Source organism: Elephantulus edwardii, unplaced genomic scaffold (genome assembly GCF_000299155.1).
Source record: "Elephantulus edwardii isolate Elephantulus edwardi_28Jun2011 unplaced genomic scaffold, EleEdw1.0 scaffold00090, whole genome shotgun sequence".
NCBI classification, from domain to species: Eukaryota; Metazoa; Chordata; class Mammalia; order Macroscelidea; family Macroscelididae; genus Elephantulus; species Elephantulus edwardii.
This window is the reverse complement of record NW_006399840.1, coordinates 1,002,316-1,023,142: the sequence shown is the minus strand read 5'-3', so window position 1 is coordinate 1,023,142 and position 20,827 is coordinate 1,002,316. Positions and strand designations below refer to the sequence as shown.

Below are 20,827 nucleotides of genomic sequence, written 5' to 3'. Positions count from 1 at the left end.
TCAATGTGCTATTCCATTCATTTTTTGATAACCTTCAGTAGGATTTTGCTTGGATGTGATATTCGATAATTTCCATACTCTATCAGATCACCTTTTTTTTCTGGAATGGGAAAAAAATATGGATCCCTTCCAGTTGGTTGGCCAGGCAGTTGTTTTCCAGACATCCTGGCACAACTTGGTGGGCACATCCAAGGCAGCATCTGTTGGTTGAAATATGTCAATTGGTATTAAGTTCTGGGGCCTTATTTTTTTGCCAATTCCTTCAGAGCAGTTTGAACTTTCTCCTTTGTCACCATTGCCTCTTGATCATATGTTGTTTCTCGAAATTCTTCTTTGTCAGCCAATTCTTTTTGGTACAGTGACTCTGTATACTCCTTCCATCTTCTTTTAATGCTTCCTGAATCATTGAATATTCTGCTCATAGCATCCTTAAGCATTGAAACTCATGGCTCAAATTTGTTCTTGAATTACTTCAGCTTAAGAAATGCTGAGCGAGTTCAGCCCTTTTGATTTTCCAACTCCAACTCCTTGCACATTTCATTATAATTCTTTGCCTTGTCTTCCAGAGCTGCCCTTTGAAATCTTCTGTTCAGCTTAACTTCTTGATTTCTTCCCTTTGCTTCACACTATAAGTGCAATATTAAGAGTCTCTTCTGATGGCTACCTTGATCATTTCTTCTTCTGTCTTTATAATGGCCTTTTGCATTCTTCCTGGATGATATTCTTGATGTACTTCCACAGTTCATCTGGTCTTCATTCATTAGTGTTAAAGGCCTCAAACCTGTTCCTGAGATGGTTTTAAAATTCCGATGGGATAGACTCAGGGTCAAGTTTTGGATCCTGTGGATTTGAGTTAACCTTCTTTCACTTTAGTTTGACCTTGCATATGAGTAGTTGATGGTCTTTTCCACAATCAGCACCTGGCCCAGCATTCACAGCTGATCTTGAACTTCACCTATGATTCTTTCCACAGATGTAATTGATCTGATTCCTGTGCATACCATCAGGTGAAATCCATGTGTATAGTCTGAGCTTAGGTTTCTTATAAAAGGTGTTTTCAGAGAACCAGGATGACACCAGCAGTGGAAACAATGTAAGGATCTGCAGGAATAGCAAGCTGCATAGAAACAGGCCACCATGGTCCTCTACAGTCCTCTGTTTATTGATAATGGAACAATTAAACAGTTGATTACTTGTCTTCAATATAGATCAAGGCTCAACATCAAGAGATCAAGATTCCCAAAAAAGAATGGGTGCATCCCGTGGCTCCCAGCACCCCATTGCTGAGTCCACACTGCAGCCTCAGCTCCAGGAGGCCTCCGCGGCTGGAAGCCAGGGATATCCTCCCCTGGGATGGACAGCAGGCACCAGGCCCTGAGACTGGAGAAGCAGAGCCTCCACACTGCTGCAGAATAGACTTATTCTGTGAAGAATTCTTGGAACCAAGATGGCGGTGGTAGGAGATGTGGCGTGGTGAGCAGGAGGCCCAGCTGGCCACATTTAAGCAGGCCACACAACTTAAATGTGCCCCCAAATCCAAGCAGTTGACTGCTGGTCATCAGTGTGGACTGGAGCTCAGCATCAGGAGGACAAGGATTCTCAGGGGAACATGGGTGGGTCCCACTTCCTCCTTCTGCCTGCCGCTGAGCCTGTGCTGCTGCAACTCCATTGGGCCGCCATGACCAGGGCCCACGGGTCCAGTAGTCTAGACCAGGCGGCAAGCACTGGGCCCCACAGCTGGAGTGGGCCCTGCGTAGCTGGCGAGCCACGGACCCCCAGCACAGGAGCTGGGGGTGGGGACAGTGGTGAGGTCAGCAGCAGTGGCACCATGGAACTGTTGGAGGTGAAGGTCTTGATAAGGGAAAGCATCTCACTGTCAGTGAAGATTTCCTTGGACAGGCCAGAAAAGATCATCAACACCATGGATTGATAAGGGTCGCTATGAGTTGTCTATGACTCGATGACACCTAACAACAGCAACATATCCGAGATGGCAGATATCTGCAGTACACATCTTTTGATCTCTTGACTACTGCTGCCAAGAATTGTTTAGACCTACGGAGGGTCTGTTCACCACTCTCAAATCCCCTTCTCCCTTTATAAAGGGGGAGAGCAGTGATGCCTACTTCAAATTGCAGTCTGACCACTTGGTGGAGGGGAAGAAGGTAATGATGGCAGCACCAGAACTGGGGATGCTGTCCCTGGTCATGGTCTTCAGTGAGGCACAGAGTCCAGACCTTGGGAGGGATGTTGGTAGCGAGGTGTGCCGCCCAGCCCCCTGAGTGTGTCACCTGGCCCTTGGGGTGATTCAGTCCATGGGGTGAGCCATTTGGCTCCCAGGGTGAGCTGTTCAGCCCTTGGGGTGAGCCGTTTGGTCCATAGGGTGAGCCTATCAGCCCTCGGGGTGAGCCATCCAACCTCTGGGGAAAACCTTCAGATCACTGGGGAAAACTGCCTAGGGTATACAGAGAATTTTATCTAGGCCACTTTCCTCCACCTTCTCTCCCAGTACACCTGTAAGTAACACCCCCAAAGACCTTCTATTTGTAACTCATAAGTTTGTTCTCTCCCTTTTCTATAGATAACGTTAACACTGAGTTTTACTCCAGACCTGAACCCTGAACCCAGTTCCAGAGACAAAAGAGAACTGTAACTTCCAGCTAAGGAAGTAAAGGAGGATGGAGCCTCAGGATTCAGTCAGCCATCCCCACTGGACCCACCTTGACAAACACTTTGGAGTCCAGAGAGCCGTAAACATCAGGGAAACATCTTCTAACAGAACAAGAAGGCAAGCAGCTTCAACTCAGGACCACCAGTAAGGTGTTAAAGTGGGCTTCCCTTCCCCCATTCCCCCTTCACATCAATGACCCTGTTCAGCATAAAGAAGCCAGAGAGTCTGTGCCCCATTCCCAAATGAGAAACCTGCAAGTGAAGAAGACAATCTCTTTGTTAAAAAAATAAATAAATAAAATAAAACGAATCACCATTGAACTATGCTAACTATTGCCCTGTCTCCTCTGGTCCCCACTGGATCTTTCTCATTTCCTTCATCCACTCCCCCTGCCCACCAAATTGTGCAGTCCTGCAATTTCATCCCTGCCCATCCTTACCCTTCTGCTCCCAACCCTCACCCCCTTGTATCCCCATACATATTTTTCATAATAAATAAAATTTGAATGAAACAAAAAAGGTGTTTTCAATCAATAAATCATTGTGCAGAATTTCTTCAAAGGCTTTACTCTCTTTATGACCCCATGTGAATGAATTTATTTTTTTATTAGAGACATTGTCCAATGGCTGTAAGAGAGCATCTAAGTATGGAAAATATGCTGTCCAAAAGTTAAATAGATGAGGAGAGGAAGAGGTAATGTGGAGGAAGAGGGAGTGATCCGAGAATGCAGCCAGCACCACAAACCTCCCAACAAGCCAGAGTGAAATGACCCTGGAGGAGCTGCGGAAGCAAGAAGCGGTTAACACGGGCCCACTCTCAGTGCTCACACAGTCGGTCAAGAACACCGCACAAGTGCTCATCAACTGTCGCAACAACAAGAAGCTCCTGGACCATGTGAAGGCCTTCGATAGACACTGCAACGTGCTGGAGAACGTGAAAGAAATGTGGACTGAAGTCCCCAAGAGCAGCAAGGGCTAGAAGAAGTCCAAGCCTGTCAACAAGGACCGCTACATCTCTAAGATGCTCCTGTGTGGGGCCTCAGTCATCAGGGTCCTGGGGAACCCTCTCATCACCGGCTAGTAGGGCTGCTCCACCTCTACAGCCCTGCCCCACAGCCACTTCCTGCCGCCTGCCACCCCTCAAAGACTTTCCCTACCAGTACTAAAAAAAAAAAAAAAATTAAAAAAAAAGTTCAGTAGACAAATAGTTTGTGTGCTTCCTTCTTATTTTGACATACCTGACACTAGTATTTTTTTGCTTCCCTTTGGAAGAATCTCTCTACATCCTTTTACATGAGTTTCTGTTTCCTATTCCAGTTTCTTTAGTGTGTTTTCCTTTTAGAGGATCATCCCCCTTTGTCTGGCAGTTTCTTGCACTCCTTTACTTTCATTTTGCCCGACTCCAGCTGCTTCCTTTTTTAAAACCTTGGCTACCTATTAGCAGTTGGAGTGTTAATATAAACACTTGACTCAGATCCAGCTGACTTGATACGGCCCTAAGCTATATGAGGTCACCTCGGAAGAGCAGATTAGGACTCCATACTCAATACTCACTACTTCGTGCCCAGGGCAAGTCTCATTCACACACATCCCCTCCCTTCCAGAATGTCCCAACTAACAAAGGGAGGACTTATTGTCCCTGTGCTTTTTCTCTCCTTGGTTATCCCAACCACCAAGGGAGTATTTGGCACACCTGCAGCTTTCCTTGCCTAACAGAGTTACCTGGTCACCGTGGCTCTTGTTTTATTTAGGGCTTTCACTCACATTGCCAAGAGACTAGATTGAGTCACTCCTTTGAAGAGGCTTCAACCACTCTCACCTGAGGACTACGGAGACTAGAGAACCAGACACATGTCCCTCAGGGAAGAAGACTAAAACCCACCCCCAAATGGAATGAACTACCCTGGGCAAGCCCCCCGATTGTTAAAAACATGGCTTAGTGTTGCAACAGATACAAAGCAGAACAAAACATCTCAGCAGGGCATTTTGCTTCAGCAGAAGGTTGCTTGGGCAGAGCTAAGTCTGACCAACAAGCACACTGAAGGCCGGTTCACTTGAGTTTTAGCCCTAATGCAAAAGCTAAGGCTGTATCTCACCCTATTAGTCAAAGGTTTTGATCTCACAATCTTGTTCCTACCCAGTTGGCTAATTTGACCTGTGCTTGAAAGGAAGAGGCTAGGGTTTGAGGATGTTCGGAATGTCTTTGTTTCAGAGGATGATAGCACGCCAGGAACTGGCCTTGGTTGGTTCACTAAAAGAATACAAGGACAAGGGAGTTTCTCTAAGTAATTTTCAGAAAAGGATTCTTATTTTAGTCTTAACTCCGTTTTGTAATTTTTTAAGAGAAGATACTTTTTTTTTCTTTCTTACACTCTTTTTCTCTGATCCTCTCTAACTTTCCCAGAATGAAGTCTTTTTCCAAGGGCTGGCCCCTCCTGCCATGTTCAGAGCATGTACGTCAGAGTTATACCACCTTCTCTCTAAGAAGCCTTCTGGTTGCATTTCCTCAAATACAGACTTGTTTGATTTTTTTAGCAGTCCATGGGATACTCAGTAGTAGTCTTCTACACCACAACTCAGTCATCCTTATTCATTGCCCAACTTTTGTAAAGGAAGCAATTGAAAAAAAAAACCAATGCTTGGATCAGACCCACGTTAGTCCTTAACCTGACATCATAGATTCTTAGCACTTTGGAGAGGTCCTTGACAACAGATTTTTCCAATTCAACATGTCTTTTGATTTCTTGACTGTTGCTACCAGGAGTGTGTTGATTTGACCCAAGGAAAAGGAAATCATTGACAACTTCAATTTTTTCCCTTTAGTCTGTCATAATGTTGCCTATTGGTTCAGAGGTGAGGACTTCTGTTTTCTTAATGTTGAGATGTAAATTATAATCTACATTGATGGCTATAATCTTTGATCTTCTGCAATAAGTCCTTCAAGTCTTCTCCACCTTCAGTGGCACTTATGGCCAGAGATCAAAGACTATTTCAACTTTATTACAGGTCACATCTCAATATCAAGAAAACAAAAATCCTCACCACTGGACCAATAAGTGAGTATCATGATAGATGGAGATAAGATTGAAGTTGTTTGTTAACTATTTTATTTTCCATGGATCCAATCAACTTAATAGTAGCAGTAGTCAAGAAATTAGAAGATGTATTGCACTGGGGAAACTATGGTCAAAAACCCCTCCAAAATTTTCAAAAGCAAGGATGTCACTTTAAAGACTAAGATGGGCCTGATCCAAGTCATGGTATTTTCAATTGCTTCCTATGAACCTGAAAGTGGACAATCAATATGGGAGATTAAAGAAGAATCAACACATTGCATTACTGTGTTGGCAAAGAATATTGACTATCCCATGGACTGCCAAAAGAATAAACAAATCCATCTCGCAAAGAGTGAAACTAGAGTGTTCCTTAGAGGCAAAGATGGTGAAGCTTCATCTCCCTTTGGGCGTCTTTTCAGGAGGAATTGGTCAAAGCCATGGTGCTGGGTAAGGTACAGTGTGAGTGAAGGAGAGGAAGACCCTCAATTAAGTGGATTGACACGGTCACTACCACAATGGGCTTGAGCATGACAGGGGTTGGGGGATGGTGAAGGAGAGGGCAGAGTTTAGACCTGTTGTTTATAGTGTCACCATGAGGCGAAGTCCACTTGAGGGCACCTAACAACAACAACAATATCATCACTTTCCTTCTGCAGATTATCCCTGCTTGTTGCACATTGTTTGTAATTCCTTCTAGCTCCTAGGGTGGAGCTTTGTTCCTAAACTGATTCTGGCCTGTCTTGACCTATGGTCCTTCAAAGTGCTGGGGAAAGTGCATACCGCAACAATAAAGATCTATAGCCTATTCCTAATCTGTGGATTCTTAATTTTTCCTATTGCTTTAAAGAGGCCTAAGGAGAAGATGAAAAGAAGGAAAGAACAAGTCATCCCCAAAGTCTTTATTTTCCCACATTGTTGCTTTTCCAGAATGTGCATCCTCTAAGGGTTAGAAGAGCACTGGGGCAACAGTGCTGCGGAGGGAATTTCCCTCCTGGCTGGATTTGAGCTCCAAGAAAGATCAGGCACTTGAAGGTTCTCCATCCAGTTTCATTGACACAGACTGTACGTGCCTCTCACAGGGGTAAGGGAAGGTGAAGGTGCAGGTGGCCCCGTTCCCAGTCCTCTCAGGAAGGAAGCGTTCTCAGTAAGGCCAAGCAGAAGCATTGGGAAGACGAAGATCAGTTTTAACACTGCATGTTCTTCAGGAGGGATGTAACGAATGAGGAAGAACAGCTGATTTTCAGGATCCAGCTTCTTGAGGGTTTCCACAAAGAACTGGTACAGCACAGTCAGAGTCCTAGGAGAAATGGGGCCCTTTCCTCCGCCCTGGAGGCAGCCGTCTTGGATTCAAGGACAGTGAATGGTGTGGACACTTTCCTGGGGTAGTTTGGTTTTGGAGATGAGTTTACTTCAGTCCTGAGATAAACATGGGGTACTCTGGAAATAATGTCGATGCTGAGATGGGTGAGGGGCGTAGTTCTACGGGGTAGACTGTGAGTCGAGTCTGGGAAACCCCAGATTGTTTAAGGGGATGGCAACGCTCTCTAGATATCAGCTAATGTAGCGGTGGTTGTCTAAAATCAGGCCAAGTTCTTCATCTCCTCTTCTCTCTCTTTCATGCTTCCTGTGTTTTCAGAGTATCATTTGAGGTCACAGAAGTAAGGCAGAGGATGTGGGGACCTCCTTAGGAAGTAGCCGGGGGTGAATGTCTGGCAGTTACAACTCTGGGCCTCTGAGGGGGATCCCCACTTTTCCTCTTTCAGATATTTCAATTGCCAACCTTGATTACCTTTTACACATGTGTGGAAACAGGGATCATCTGGATCCTTGTTCTCTTTGGGAGGTTTCTGCCTCTTACTAGTGGGTAGCTGGGCAGAGTTGGGGGTGGAGGGAGCAGGAAACCAGCAAGAAGACATCGAGAACTTGACCAAGGTCAGGACCAGTTTCCTAGGCTCTGCATCTGGCCTGTGCTTGGTTGGGCAGAGTTTGGTGGAGCAGGATCTTGGAATCATCTTCTTGCCAGTTGCAGGAAGGGGCTACAGCTGGAATGGCTTCTGGAAGCTTCTCTGATTGCTTCCTTTAATGACAGCAGAGAACTTAACATTCATTTCTTAGACGAGGAGAACAAAGTTCACAAATAGAAGACCAGGTACCTGGTCTCAGGTTTGTAATTTAAGAGCCAGTTTGTGTCTTTATGTTCAGAAAGACATGGAAGATTCTCTAACTTCTCCTTTTGGGGAGACTAGAAAATTGAGGAATGGCAAGTGGTGGAGACCTGGAGGCCACTCATCTTACTAACACAGCTTCCTGTGGCTTCAAGAGCTCACTAAGGGAGGCCCTCACCCCTCAAGCCCACCCAAAGGTGACCGACTTTCCCAAGACCCACCTTCCAAGGTCTGAGGGGAAGTTGGCATTTGAACTGGTGGAGGGTGGCAGGGGTCAGGGGCTGGGCTCTCCGGGCAGCTGGGCTGCATAGAGGGCCAAAGTATGGTGCAGAAACTGGTACTGCTCTGTGGTCTGGATCATGCCCCCTCTGTAAGAGAAACACACAAACCACGGTGAGCCAAGGAAGGTCAGAGTTGGATTCTCTTTGGAAAAGTCTTAACTTTTCCAAAGACAACATCAATTATCCATCCTCTTTACTTTCTACTCCTACTTGCTCCTGATCATACCTTTTCCCAGGAGAGAAAACCCTCAACCCTTATTCAGGGTTTGTGTCTGGGTGCCTGGGAGGCGATGGCCCCCTTTGGCCATTCAGACAGTTCCTAGCTAGAACCGGGCCTCAGATCCCTTAGGTGGGGCCAAGAATATCCCTGAGCCCCACGTTTTCTTCTTTCTACCATTCTTAAGGTAATAGTAATTCCATATATTTGTGGCACCATTCTCATTTTTTAAAAACAATTTCACATAAATTTGTTCATTACAAGAGTTCTCTGAGAAAGGGGCGGTATCTCTTTCTAGATTATGAACTGAGGACTCTGAGAAACTTACTGACAGTACAGTAAACTGCAGGTCAGAATGTGATCTTCTGTCCATTCCTGTGATTTCTTAGTATCCAGAACTATCAGTGCTTGTGATCTCCCAAGTAGGAGGTTGTGTTTTTGTTTGGTTGGTTTTTGGGGGTTTTTTGGGGGGTGGGGATTCAAGGCTCAAGGTAAATTTAGAGGGTGACATAATGAATTTTAGGCTCTCAACCTAAAATTCCAGAGATTGCTCTGTGGTGTGTGAGAGAGAGGCCCTTCCTTCCCCACAGAAAGTGCTAGATGGCGATGTGTCTGCACGTGTTCTGACACTCAGGAGTTACCGGTGCTGCTTGTTAAAGGTAATGTTGTAGGCCCTGTCTACATCTGTGCACCCACCTGTCCAGCCGCAGTTGGCACACGATGCCCAGAATGTCGACTTCTCCTCTGGCCTTCAATTGTTGACAGCCAATTCTGATGGCAATAAAGCAGCCAGTTCGACCAATCCCTGCACTGGACAGAGCCAGGGAGAAGGTAGCAAAGTCACAGGTGACCGGGACCATAGATACTAGATGACCAGGGACATGGAAGTCAGATGACCAGGGAACATAGAAGCCAGGTGATCAGGGAACACAGAGGACAGGTGACCAAGGAAATTTGGAGCCAGGTGGCCAGGGAACATGGAAAACAGCTATCTAGGGAACATAGAAACCAGATATCTAGGGAACATGAAGGCCAGGTGACTAGGGAACACGGAAGCCAGGTGATGAGGGAACATGGAAGTCAGGTGACCAGTGAACATGGAAGCTAGGTGACCAGGAAATACAGACATCCTGTGATTAGACAACACAGAAACCAGGTGACTAGGGACCATGAAAACTAGCCAGCAGAGCTCCCTGCATACCCTAGTAGGCTAGTTCTAACTGACGGCACATGGTTTGATTCCACCAGCTGTTCCACAAGAGAAAGATGAGCAGTCAACTTCTGTGAGATTTACTGCCTCTGAAAACCTGCTGGAGGGTCAGCTATGGGTTGGTTCTGACTTCACATTAAACAACAACAACAAGGAATGTGAAAGTCCGGTGACCAGAGAACATGGAAACTAGGTCACCAGGAAACATGGAAGCCAGGTGAATAAAGGACATGGAAACTAGGGACATAAAAGCCACATTCCAAGGGAATACAGAGCCCCGGTGACCAGGGAGCATGGAAGGCAGGCCCCATATAGAGACTGAAAGGATGCTCTATTTGGGGCATTGAGTGTGGGACTAGAGGAAGGTAACAATACTGTGCAGGCTGTTGGTCCCCTTGGCCCTGCTGAAGGCAGGTTATAGCTGCCGGTGGAGGAGTTTACGTCTCCTCCCAGCCTCACTCTATCCAGTTCTAGGACACCTCCTGTTCACATACACATTCTGATGCGCAGTCTTTGGCTCAACTGCCTATTGTGGTTTCCAACTGCCAATCTCGCACTTGTGGACCTACTGACCCCTGAGCCCATCTTATCTACCCACGAACTTCCTCCCAGCTCAGACACATCTTCCACCACGGCTTACACTCAGCCCCTCTGTTTCCCACCCCTGCCATCCTGCCATTCTCACAGGCTTCTTTCTACACCACGCTAAACTGGCCTTTCTTGATTTCAAGAAAAATCCCTCCCAAGCTTTCCCTTTTTCAGGAAATCTATTTGCCTGAGCCCTTGATAGAAGCCACTAATGAGCCTCCACCTCTATGCCCAGATACCACTGTGGATGTGCTGAAAGGCCCTTCTTTTTGTTTTGTTTTCTATTCTGTTCTGTTTGTTTAGGATAGCATTCCCAACTGGTCTCTTTGTTGACATCATGGAACATCACTCCCTCCCTCCCTGCATTACTCATCCTCCCAACCCACTCTCAGCTCAATCTACCTTTCATTCTATTAGCTCAATACTATCTTTAAATACTAAGTGCCCCACTCTTAGCCAATCCTAGAAAGCCCCTCACTAGTGGCCTTCACTTACCTTCCAGCCTTGTTTCTCATCACTACCTGCCACTCTGTGAACCCCAGGCTCTGCTCACTAACCCTGCTCCCCGCAACACACTGATCTTTTTTTTTTCCTTCTTCCCTTTTTGCATCTCTGATCCTGCTATTCCACCTGTCTGGAACAGTCCACCTTCCTGGAAGATTTGTTCTCTCCCCCGTCCTCTTGGCTAATTCTCCCCTGGGTCTTAATTTATCCTAGATGTCCTTTCTCCTGGAAAACCTTCTCTGGCCACAGTCTGGCTCAGGCAATGTGACCCTGCATGCCACACCATGTTGTATTTAATTGTTCAATCTGTTGTCTTTCCCGCCAGACTGTGAGCCAGCATAAGGGCAGAAACCAAATGCCCTAGCTGTCTCTCTAGCACCTAACACTGTGCTTGGCAACGAAATATTTTTTAAGAAATATTTGTTGAGTGAATAAATGAGCACCCACCCCCAACAGTAGAGATCACACTTCTCTTTTCCCCAGCAAATAAGATGCTCCCTGAGGGTCCAACCCCTCTCTGTATTGGGCCTGAGTAGTCTGCACAGACGTCTGGGCTCTGCATACAAGTGGTAATAAGAACAGACCACTTGCTGAATGACCTGGAGGTTAATGTCCACGTAAGAGTCGACCCTGTCTCACCCATACCCATTATGAAAAGAGGGGGACGATAGGCACAGGGCTACCCCAATGGAAGGGTGTGTACCTGCAGTGGACCACAATGGGCCCAGTGTTGGTGGCCGCTTCTGGGCTCTCCTCCACCTCAGCCACCAGGCGCAGCAGAGGCCCTGCCGACTCCGGGGTTTGGTGATCAGGCCAGGCCGAGAAGAGGACGTGCTTCACTGACCGGCACTCCTCCTGGTGCTGGGATGAAGCGAGTACAAGAACCAGGTCAGGGTAGGGGCCCTGCACACCTTCTCTGGTGTAGAGGAGGACAAGGGCGGGGATCACTTAATGGGGAATTCATGGACCAGGAGCGGGGAAGGTGGGCCCTTTATTTGATCATTTCTACTCCACTACTGTCTCTTCTGAAATGCTGGAAAAGAGCATTGTCCAGAAAGAGCAGAAAAGCCCAAGTTCAGAGCTTTGTTTGGCTTCAAAATAGCACATGATTTTGTGTGAGCTCTTTCAACTCATCCCCCCCCCCCACCACTTATCTTATTTTGTGTTTATGTTTGCAGGTGTGTGTTACAGGATCCTTTGAGGACTCTGAGCTGATAGGACGGTTGCTGTTGAATTGATTCCAACTCATTGTGTAACGGAGTGTTAACAGTGCTGCACAGAGTTCTCCACCGCTAATTTGGAAGCAGATTGCCAAGCCTTTCTTCTGAGCCATCCCTGGATAGATTTGTGTTGCCAAACTTTCAGTTAGTGGTTGGACCCTTAACCATTTGTACCATCTCAGAGACACCTAATGAGTTACTAATTCCATATTTTGTAAAATACCATATAGGAAGAGAATGCTTCTTAAAAACAGTAATTCAAAAAGCAACTCATTGCTGTCACATTGAAACCGACTCATAGTTCACCCTCCAGCGAGTTTTCAGAGGTTACAGATTGCGTGGGAGGAGCTTGCCCATTTGTTTCCTGTGGAGCCACTGGCGGATTTGAACAGCCGGATAGGCACACCTCCTTTGGATTAGCAGTGCAGCTTCGTATGGACTATGCCACGAGAGCTCCCTATGTCTCTTCCAAGCTCCTATCACTCCTTCAGCGTGATTTTTGAGCCCCCACCTCCTCTCACTTGGTCCATTTGGTATAGTGGGTGGTACTTCCTGCTAGTTCTTAGCTAGCTTGTTGGCTCTACCCTATTAGATTAGAGGCTCCCTGAGGACAGTGCCCAGAGTTGTGTCCTTCTGTGCCATAAGTACATCTTTCATATGTAAATTCAAGAAGGTCTAGATGAGTGAGCCCCTGGCTCCCACTGAAAGTTGGGCCAGATGCTCAGAGATGCCCAGGGCAGCCCAGCTTCCCTGCGGAACAGGCGCAGCCTAAAGGGTGGTACCTGGATGGTGAGCTGCCGCACAGTATATTCCGGGCACTCTTTCATCTCTTGGATGCAGATCCGGAAGGGTCCATAGATTTCCTCTTCTGTGGGCCAGTAGTGGACACATTTCTAGGAAGAATGGAGCTAGAGTCAGAAATAGGGAGGGTCTGTCAGCTGGAGCAAGGCTAGAGCTTTAGAAAAGGGGTGGCATTCTCTTTCCATTTTTTGCCTTCTAGGGAGCTCTGGTAGCCTCGTGGGTAAGAAGCTGGGATATCAACTCAAAGCCAGGTGGTTTGAATGCACCAGCTGTTCCTGGAGTTAACGATGGGCAGTTTCCTCCTCTGTAATTTACAGCCTCTGAAAATCTTCCAGGGGCAGATGATGACAGTGAGTTTGAGTTTGTTCTGTTTTGTTTTGCTTTAATTGGTGGGATTGGCACTACCTGAATAAGCAGATGGGGGCTTGGCTTCCCAGAGCTTGACTTCTGTAGAAAAATGACCCACCTCATCCCACTACTCACTATAGACAGCCTCCAAGGAATGTATCTCTGAAACCATTCTGAGAGATGTGGCTCCCTGGGGGGACCCCTACTCCTGAGCCGCCCTGGGTAAGGAAGGTGGCTAAGTTCGTCATAAATTGTCCTTCACCCTCCTACCTCCTTGCCCTCTCGAAGCTGAGTGAGCATGACAATGAGGGACACTTCTTCTTGCCACACCATCTCCCAGAAGTCAGCCACAGTGTTGGGCATGGGCCCCTGGGTCGCGATGTAGACCTTCTCCTGCCCGTCATAACCCTGGGGAGGTGGGATGGATATGAGAAAGGAGAGGGAGATCTCAAAGTCTGCAGGCCCTGGAAGCATGCCGAGGTCAGCGAACGCACACATATGTACACAAGCGCACACACGTAGAAGCCACGTGGTAGAAAGAACATAGGCTCTGGGGTAAGCAGCATTTGACTTCAAATACCTGTTCTGCTGCTTACTTGCTGTGTGACTATTAGCAAGTTATTTAGCCTTTTTAAATCTTTATTTTCTTATCTATAAATTTGGCATAATAATATTTACCTTACAGGAATGAAATGTGGATTAAAAATCAATAAAATATGCATCCAGTATGTAGCCCTAAGAGCACTCTGATGACCTCGTGGTGAGAAGATGGGCTGCTGAACCAAAAGTGGTTCGAATCCACCAGCTGCCCCATGAGATAAAGATGAGCAATTTCCCCTGCACCATTCACAACCTCTATAAACCCCGGGAAGGGCCAGCTGTGAGTTGGTTCTGACTCGATGGCACATAAAAACAACGGGAACATACAGATCCATAAATGTGTGTTCCCTTCCTCCCTTGCTGCTTCCTACTCACCCAAAACATCAGCAAGAAAACCGTGTTCAACAGTATAGGCATACCTTGGAGTTATTGCGGGCTCAGTTCCAGGCCACTGCAACAAAGTGAATAGTGTGATAAAGCAAGTCACAGGGGTTTTATTGCCCCCTCCTTGTGCATATAAATGCCATGTTCATATTGTATTATTATCCATTAAGTATGCCACAGCCTCATGAAGTTTGAAATGTGAGCATTACCAAAATGTGACACGGAGACACAAAGGGAGCATACACTGTTAGAAAACGGCTCTAAGAGACGTGCTCAGTGCAAAGTTCCACGAAAAACAATCACCAGCAAAAGCAAAGCACAGAAAAGCAAAGCATAACATGCCTGCATTTGTTGAATGGACATTTCTCTGTTGCATATTCCTCTTTTTTAAGTAGAAAAATATAGTGCACAGTTCCTAGTTTTTCTTTCTCTCTTTCAGGACTCTCAGCTTCTTTTCCCTACAAGGTGATGGTGAAATTCAGACTTCTGCTCCTCTAGATGTTGTTGGTGAATGGGAGTTTGACTTACCTGGCTAACAGTGTTTCCTTCTCTGCACTCCTTACCAATGTACTCCCAACTTAGCGCCACTAGAAAGTGCTTCTTTAGTGTAGTGCCTAACATACTGTGCTGCTAATCAAAAGGTGGGTGGTTCAAAACCATTAGCTGCTTTTGAGGACAAAGTTGAGCAATCTCCTTTAGTAAAGATTTACAGCCTTGGGAGCCCAGTAAAGCATCATTATGAGTTGGAATCAACTTGATAGCAGGAAGTTGAAGGCAAACTGAGAGAGAAAGCCAGGAATAGACAACCCACCTTGTCTATCGGTTCCTATGACTTGACACTATCTCTATAAAGGAAGGGCTACTTGAGACAGTGAAAGTAAAAAATGAGAAAGAATGAGGGTCTCCCCTGCAGACCCCAGAGCCACCAGCTCTCAAGAAGCTGGGAGTTTGATTCTGCAGTGCCACCTTCCTGGCAGTGAGGGTGTAGAGGACTGGCTGTGGAGAAGACAGGGTGATTCGGTGGGTTAAGGACAGGTGGTGGCTCAGCGTGTGCTGTGTTTTTCTAGGGGGTGTCTTGGGCCTCTCAGTATGCCAGCTTGACAGGCTAAGGCAGGAGCGAGTTGGAGGTGGAAGGGAACCCAGGCACGGGACCTCACAGTCATGGTTGGAAGGGATCACCCGCAGTCAGACCACTTACTCGGATGTAGTTAGCATTGATGTAGTCTCCGTCCTCTTGGCTCTGTGCCCGGCCGAGGCAGACACGGCTCTGGGGATCTAGGAAGTAAAAATCAGAGAAGTCAAAGGTCAAAAGGTAATGCAGACACCTAGCAGGGTCAGAAGAAGGAGAGTATAGCGTTTGTCCAAGTATTTTGCATGTTTTTTCCTAGTATCTGGGACCCAACAAATTATTTCACACACAGATAATAGGGAGCCACAGAATGTTTAAAGCAACTTGAATGTAGTAGTCATTTGGGAAAATTAGCTGTGTAGTGCTATATAGGGCGGACTAAAAGGAAAAACAGATGGGAAATTTAATGTAAGAGTCTAGCCCCAAGATCGAGAGGAGAGTGTGGGGTAGAATTGTACCACAGAGGAGGAAAAAAAGATATGGAGGAAGCATTTTTTTTTCTTTTGTGGTGATGACCATGAGGTTTAGATAAGTGACTTGCATAAGACTACATATTAGTGAAGTGGAAATTAGAGCCCTGACTTCGCTCAGTCTATCCTTCCCTGGGGGAGTCAGTCCTCTCCCTTGAGGTCAGAGGGGGTTTCCTCGAGGCAGACCCAGGCAGGAATGAAGAGCTCGCTGTGAAGAAAGAAGACACTCTCCACTCTCTGCCTTCCCTGGGCCAGTCTGGTCCTGGAGAGAGGGAACAGGAAGGGGAAATCTCGGGTAGAGGGACCTCGCCTCTCTCTGTTGATTGCAGGATGCCTCTTTATCCATTTTGCTGCCCCACGTAGGCAACAGGCACGGATAGAAGGGATGAGGGGCACACGTGGCAGAGGGGGGCTGATCAGATAGAACTGCTCTGTGGGGATGGAAATCCTTGCTTAAAGCAAACAGTCAACATAGAGGCCATTAACACAAAGGCTGGAGGTTTGTGTTCACCCAGAGCAGCCTCTGGAGAGAGAGAAAGGCCTGTTGATCTTTGGGGAAAAAAATCAACTAGGGCTCTGCCCTGGCTCACACAGGTCACCATAAATCGGAGTCAACTTCAACTGGCTTTGATTGGTGGCAGTGAAGGCAGTGAGGGAGAGCCTTAAAGGGCCACACATCTGCCCCAGGGACACAGACGGGGTCCACAGAGCTCAGGGTCAATCCCTGGTACTATGTTCTCGCTAGTCACTGCTCTGTAGTTCTGAGTCTTCCCAAAACTCTCCTGACAACCCCTTGGCCTGACAATGCCTCGTCCATTATGGCAAGCCTTTGCTGGGCTTGTCCTGTGTGGAGGGGAGTGGAGAAGGAGGAGGAGGAAGAGGAGGGTTGTGTGATAAGGTATGCCATTCCTCCATGCCTCAGCTTCCTCTTAGATAAATAAAACCAACCACTGTCAAGTTGAATCCTATCCATGGTGTCCAGGACAGAGTAGGAGTAGTCTGCAGGGGTCGCAAGGCGGTAAATCAATCTTTACACAAGCAAACTGCTGGTCTTTCTCCCACGCGGTGGCTGGTGGGTTTGAAATGCAGACCTTCCGGTTCACAGCTGAATGCTTTAATCACTGTACAACCAGGGATCCTCTCATTTCTAAAAAAACCTCACGTACATAGATTAGGTGTTTTGGTTTTTTTTTTAAAAAAATTTCTTTTCCTTTATTATTTTGTGTGTGTACCATCAAATCGGATCCGACTGGTACAGGAGGAGATTGATCCTCCTTTTCCAGCAGAGCATCTGGTGGATTTGAACTGCGTATCTCTGGGACTGCAGTGCAGCTTCTTGCCACTAGGCCACCAGAGCTCCCTCTGTAGATTAGCTTTTAATTCATAGCGACCCTTTATTGGGTTTCTGAGACCACAGCTCACCCACAGAGGAGATGGCCATTTTTTTTTAACTGCAGAGCTGCTGATGGATTTGAACCACCAGAGATGCACAGGTTCTGAGTTAGTCGCTCAGCCAATACACTGCGGACCACACCGTCAGAGCTCCCCACTTCATTTTTAAGTAAAGGATAATGACAACATGGAGTTATTGTGAGAAAGAAGGCAATGAGAAGGACTTGGTGTGATGCCTGGCATCTGTAAATGTTCTTGTGCTACTTATTGTTCCCGTGATGATTGCCCTTCATCCCCCAGCCTGTGGCCCCTCTGCTGATGTTATAAGTATGGGCATTCTTAGGGGAGCTCTGGTGGCCTAGTGGCAAGAAGCTGTACTGCAATCCCAGAGGTACACGGTTCAAATCCACCAGATGCTCTGCTGGAGAAGGAGGGACAATTTCCTCCTGTACCAGTCAGATCTGATTTAACGGTACACGCACAAAAAATAAGAATAAAAAAATTTTTTAAAAAAGTATGGGCATTCTTCTGGCTAAGGTCTGGCATCTCACCTTCCGAACTCCACCCTCACGGTCAGTGCCCACCCTTGATCCCACCGCAATCCTTACTTGGTAAGATGGTCTTATATCGGTCCTTGGAGGCATGGCCTGGAATGTCCAGGTCTTCAGGGCTGACAAAGTTTGACGGGATCTTCTGGCAGGGGGAGAGGAAAGGAGTGAATATCCCATACCCTTCTAAGCTCTTAGTCTCTGTTTCCACCCATTTCAAGAGGAGTTAGGGCATGGATTGACAGAAGAGGGTGGAGGACAGAAGAAGGAACTCCTCCCCTGACCCCTGGGGCTTTGCCTCAAGGGCCTGCAAAAGGAAATACGTCCCTGGTATCCAGAGAATGGCATCAGCTGGCCGCTCTGACTCAGAGGGTCATGGGGACTCAGAGTGGACCCCAAGTTCTTACCAAGAATTCCTCCTCCAGCTGTCTGGGGCTGGGTGGCTGGTGCTGCAGGGCCCAGCGTGTGAGGGGGTGCCCAGCCGTGCGCAGAAAGTGGAGAGTGACCTCCCGGGGCGTGTTCACCGAGCAGATGGGCTCCACTGTCCCCAGGGACCGCACGTCCAGCATCAGAGCAACATTGGAGCCCCGCCTGTAGGCACAGCCGGCCAATATCCAATGAGCACTCAATAATGCTTGCTCTTCTTACTATCATCATTACACAGTGGTTTCCCTGGAGCCAGAGGCTGCATTAATCGAGGGCCTCAGTCTGCACCCCATCTTCCCAGAACAGGGATGGTGAAAGCTTCCGTCCATGAGGTCCTTATGGTTCAGTTTGGGGCTTGACCCTTCTTCCCTTCCCAAAGAGGCTCAGGGCCTTGCCTCCAGGACAGCTCAAACCAGCCTAGCATTTGGGGAGCTGGCTGAGGTTGACATGAAACCTTGGGCCCCAGACATGCAAATGAACACAACTGGTTTCCATTCCTTAGTGAAGTCAACAACTGTGTGTCCTCTGCACTGTCTGAAGGGGCAGGTGGAGGAGAGGGAGCACCTTCCAGTCCTGTCTTCTGGGAGAGAGCTTACCTCTCCTGCAGACGCACATGCTTCTTGGCTGGTGCTTTGGCCGGTGGAGGCTGGGTCATGGCTGCCCCCAAACAGTCCGTCAGCGGCTGTGCACTGGAGCGCCCCCCACAGGCCTGGACCATGCTGCAGTGGGGGGAGGGCCCAGGGGAGGCTCACTCAGCCATGGGGTTCGCCTGAAAAGACACAGCTCCTCAGCGGCTGACCTCTGCCCTACCCAGCTGGTCAACTACAGAGCAGCCTTTGGTCCTGTGGCGTGGCTGTTTCCAATGGGGTGTAGCCTCAAGAAGCTACCTCAGTTTCACCAGGGGAAAGCAGGGTCTCTGTAGTGTGACTCAGGGCAGGGGTCCAACTGGGATTAGGTGAGGAGCAAGATGAAGAATGGAGAGCTTGGATGAAGACAGGATGGAATCCAGAGGGAGGGAGAGAAGGAGCTTGTAGACCCAGAGTACCTCGGCTTTATGCTGGGCACTCAAAAGAGAGAGACACACAGAGATAGACAGAGATAGCAATGGAAGAAATAAATATGCCTTCCACATCGACAGAGGAGAGAAAGGTCTGGAAAGCTCCTCTAAGTCTTGTCAGCACACCTTCTCTCACCCAAATGAGGAATCTGAGGCCTTGCAGTTGGAACCCATTGGGGACCCACACGCACACACAGGACTGTGGACTACCAGCTGGGCCTGTTCCTCACTGCACAGTCCCTTGCTCAAGTTTATTGCTGGTTTCTGGGGTCCCTGTCCATGGAGGTAGACTGGGGGTGTTTCCTTCCTCCTCCTGCCCATCCCCCCCATTCCCGCCTCTGTAACCGTCACAGGAAATGGCCTCACCAAACCCTTGAGCGACAGCGCATGGTGAGGCGACAGCTCAGGGCTTGACGAGGGGTTTGGAGGGGTTTGGGCCACCTCCTCTGGTGGGGCAGGCTCCGTCTTTCAGGGTCTCACTACCCAGTAGGGGCAGGGGAGGAGCCCAGTGCGCTGGCACGAGTTGAGGGCACAGGCTGGCTGTTGCAGATGTGGGTGGTGGAGTGGCTCAGGTGGGGGCCCCTCAGCATCTTCTCTCCTCACTCTCCCTGCAGCCTCCCAGCCACCCCAGCCCAGGAACACCTGATACGTCAGCTCCCGTTCCCTGGACGGGCACAGGTGCACCCAACACACCCTTTCTTATCCCTTCCTCCAGGATGCCCTCCCATGTCCGTCTCCACCAGGGTCCACGCCACCCAGAGCTATGGGGCTTCCACTACCCCCACTCAGTACTCACTGAAACAGCTGTGTCCCCCAGGCTGTCTTGCCAGCTGTCTGTCTATCGGTCTGTCTTTGAGGGCTGAGAAGGCTTCAGGAAGCCAGCTTCCTCCCTCCGCCCCTCCTCGCTGCCACCCACGCACACCCCAGCTGCACGCTGCCCTCCTGCGCCTGCTGCCACTGGCTGCCACCAGGGGTCGATGCTTCTGCCTGCACCTCTGGGGGCAGGATGGCAGTCACCCGAGACCCAGCGCCCTGAGGCCTGGGCCTTCCCTGACCACCTCATTTTCCTTCTGAGGTGTCCCTTCTCTGGGGCTTTGTCACATCCAACCTCTGCCTGTTTGCTGGGCATTCGAGCTACATCTGTCAGTGTGACAGAGACTTGGGGAGGGCTACGGAAGAGATGAGGATGGAATTCTTACTCCCAGTGAGGAAGTGAGCAAGGCCCAGGAGGAAAGGTCATCCCCGGGCCCTGAGCTCCTGAGGTCCAGCTCTTGAGAACGGGCCAGCCAGGGATGTGCAGAACACAGTGACAACTTATAGGAGAGTCGGGGGGGTGTCCCCCTGGTTACCAATGCCTTCTAGGCCTCCTCCCAGAACCCCAATACTGACTCAAGAAACTTACTGAGAATGGACAGCCTCTGGACCTCACACCAGGGAGCTCCCATGTCCTCTTCGCCACTGGGGTTCCTGGACATCTGGAGTCTGGGGAGTGGTCCCCCAATATCAAGACTCCACTGTCCCCAGCCCCCGCCTGGCCACCAAAGGTCCCTTGCTGGCCAGCAGCCCAGCCGGTTCATGCTTGCTTCTGGTCTCCTCTTACCTTGTGACTTTCCAAACACCCTTCCCTTCCCGGCCCCCGACACACGCACTCGCATCCTCTCTCTCGCTTCCTCCCACTTCTCTGATTCAGCTGTCAAATGGTGACAGCAAAAAGAAATGATGTACAATAGGCACAGGGGGTGGGCAGGTGGGAGGGGGTGG

At 48.5% G+C, this 20,827-nt stretch overlaps 1 protein-coding gene and 1 pseudogene across 1 annotated transcript; one reads left to right on the top strand and one right to left on the bottom strand.

Annotated features, from left to right (window-relative positions):
• Positions 1 to 3,433: 3,433 nt before the first annotated feature.
• On the top strand, positions 3,434 to 3,751 carry LOC102847215 (annotated as a pseudogene).
• Positions 3,752 to 8,165: 4,414 nt separating this feature from the next.
• PTPN7 (protein tyrosine phosphatase, non-receptor type 7) lies at positions 8,166 to 20,643 on the bottom strand. Its single transcript, XM_006890535.1, is given in 11 exon segments — positions 8,166 to 8,259; positions 9,086 to 9,199; positions 11,395 to 11,552; positions 12,694 to 12,804; positions 13,331 to 13,468; positions 15,243 to 15,319; positions 17,644 to 17,728; positions 17,991 to 18,174; positions 18,606 to 18,756; positions 20,456 to 20,558; positions 20,560 to 20,643. Coding segments are annotated over 11 exon segments (1,299 nt in total).
• Positions 20,644 to 20,827: the final 184 nt, after the last annotated feature.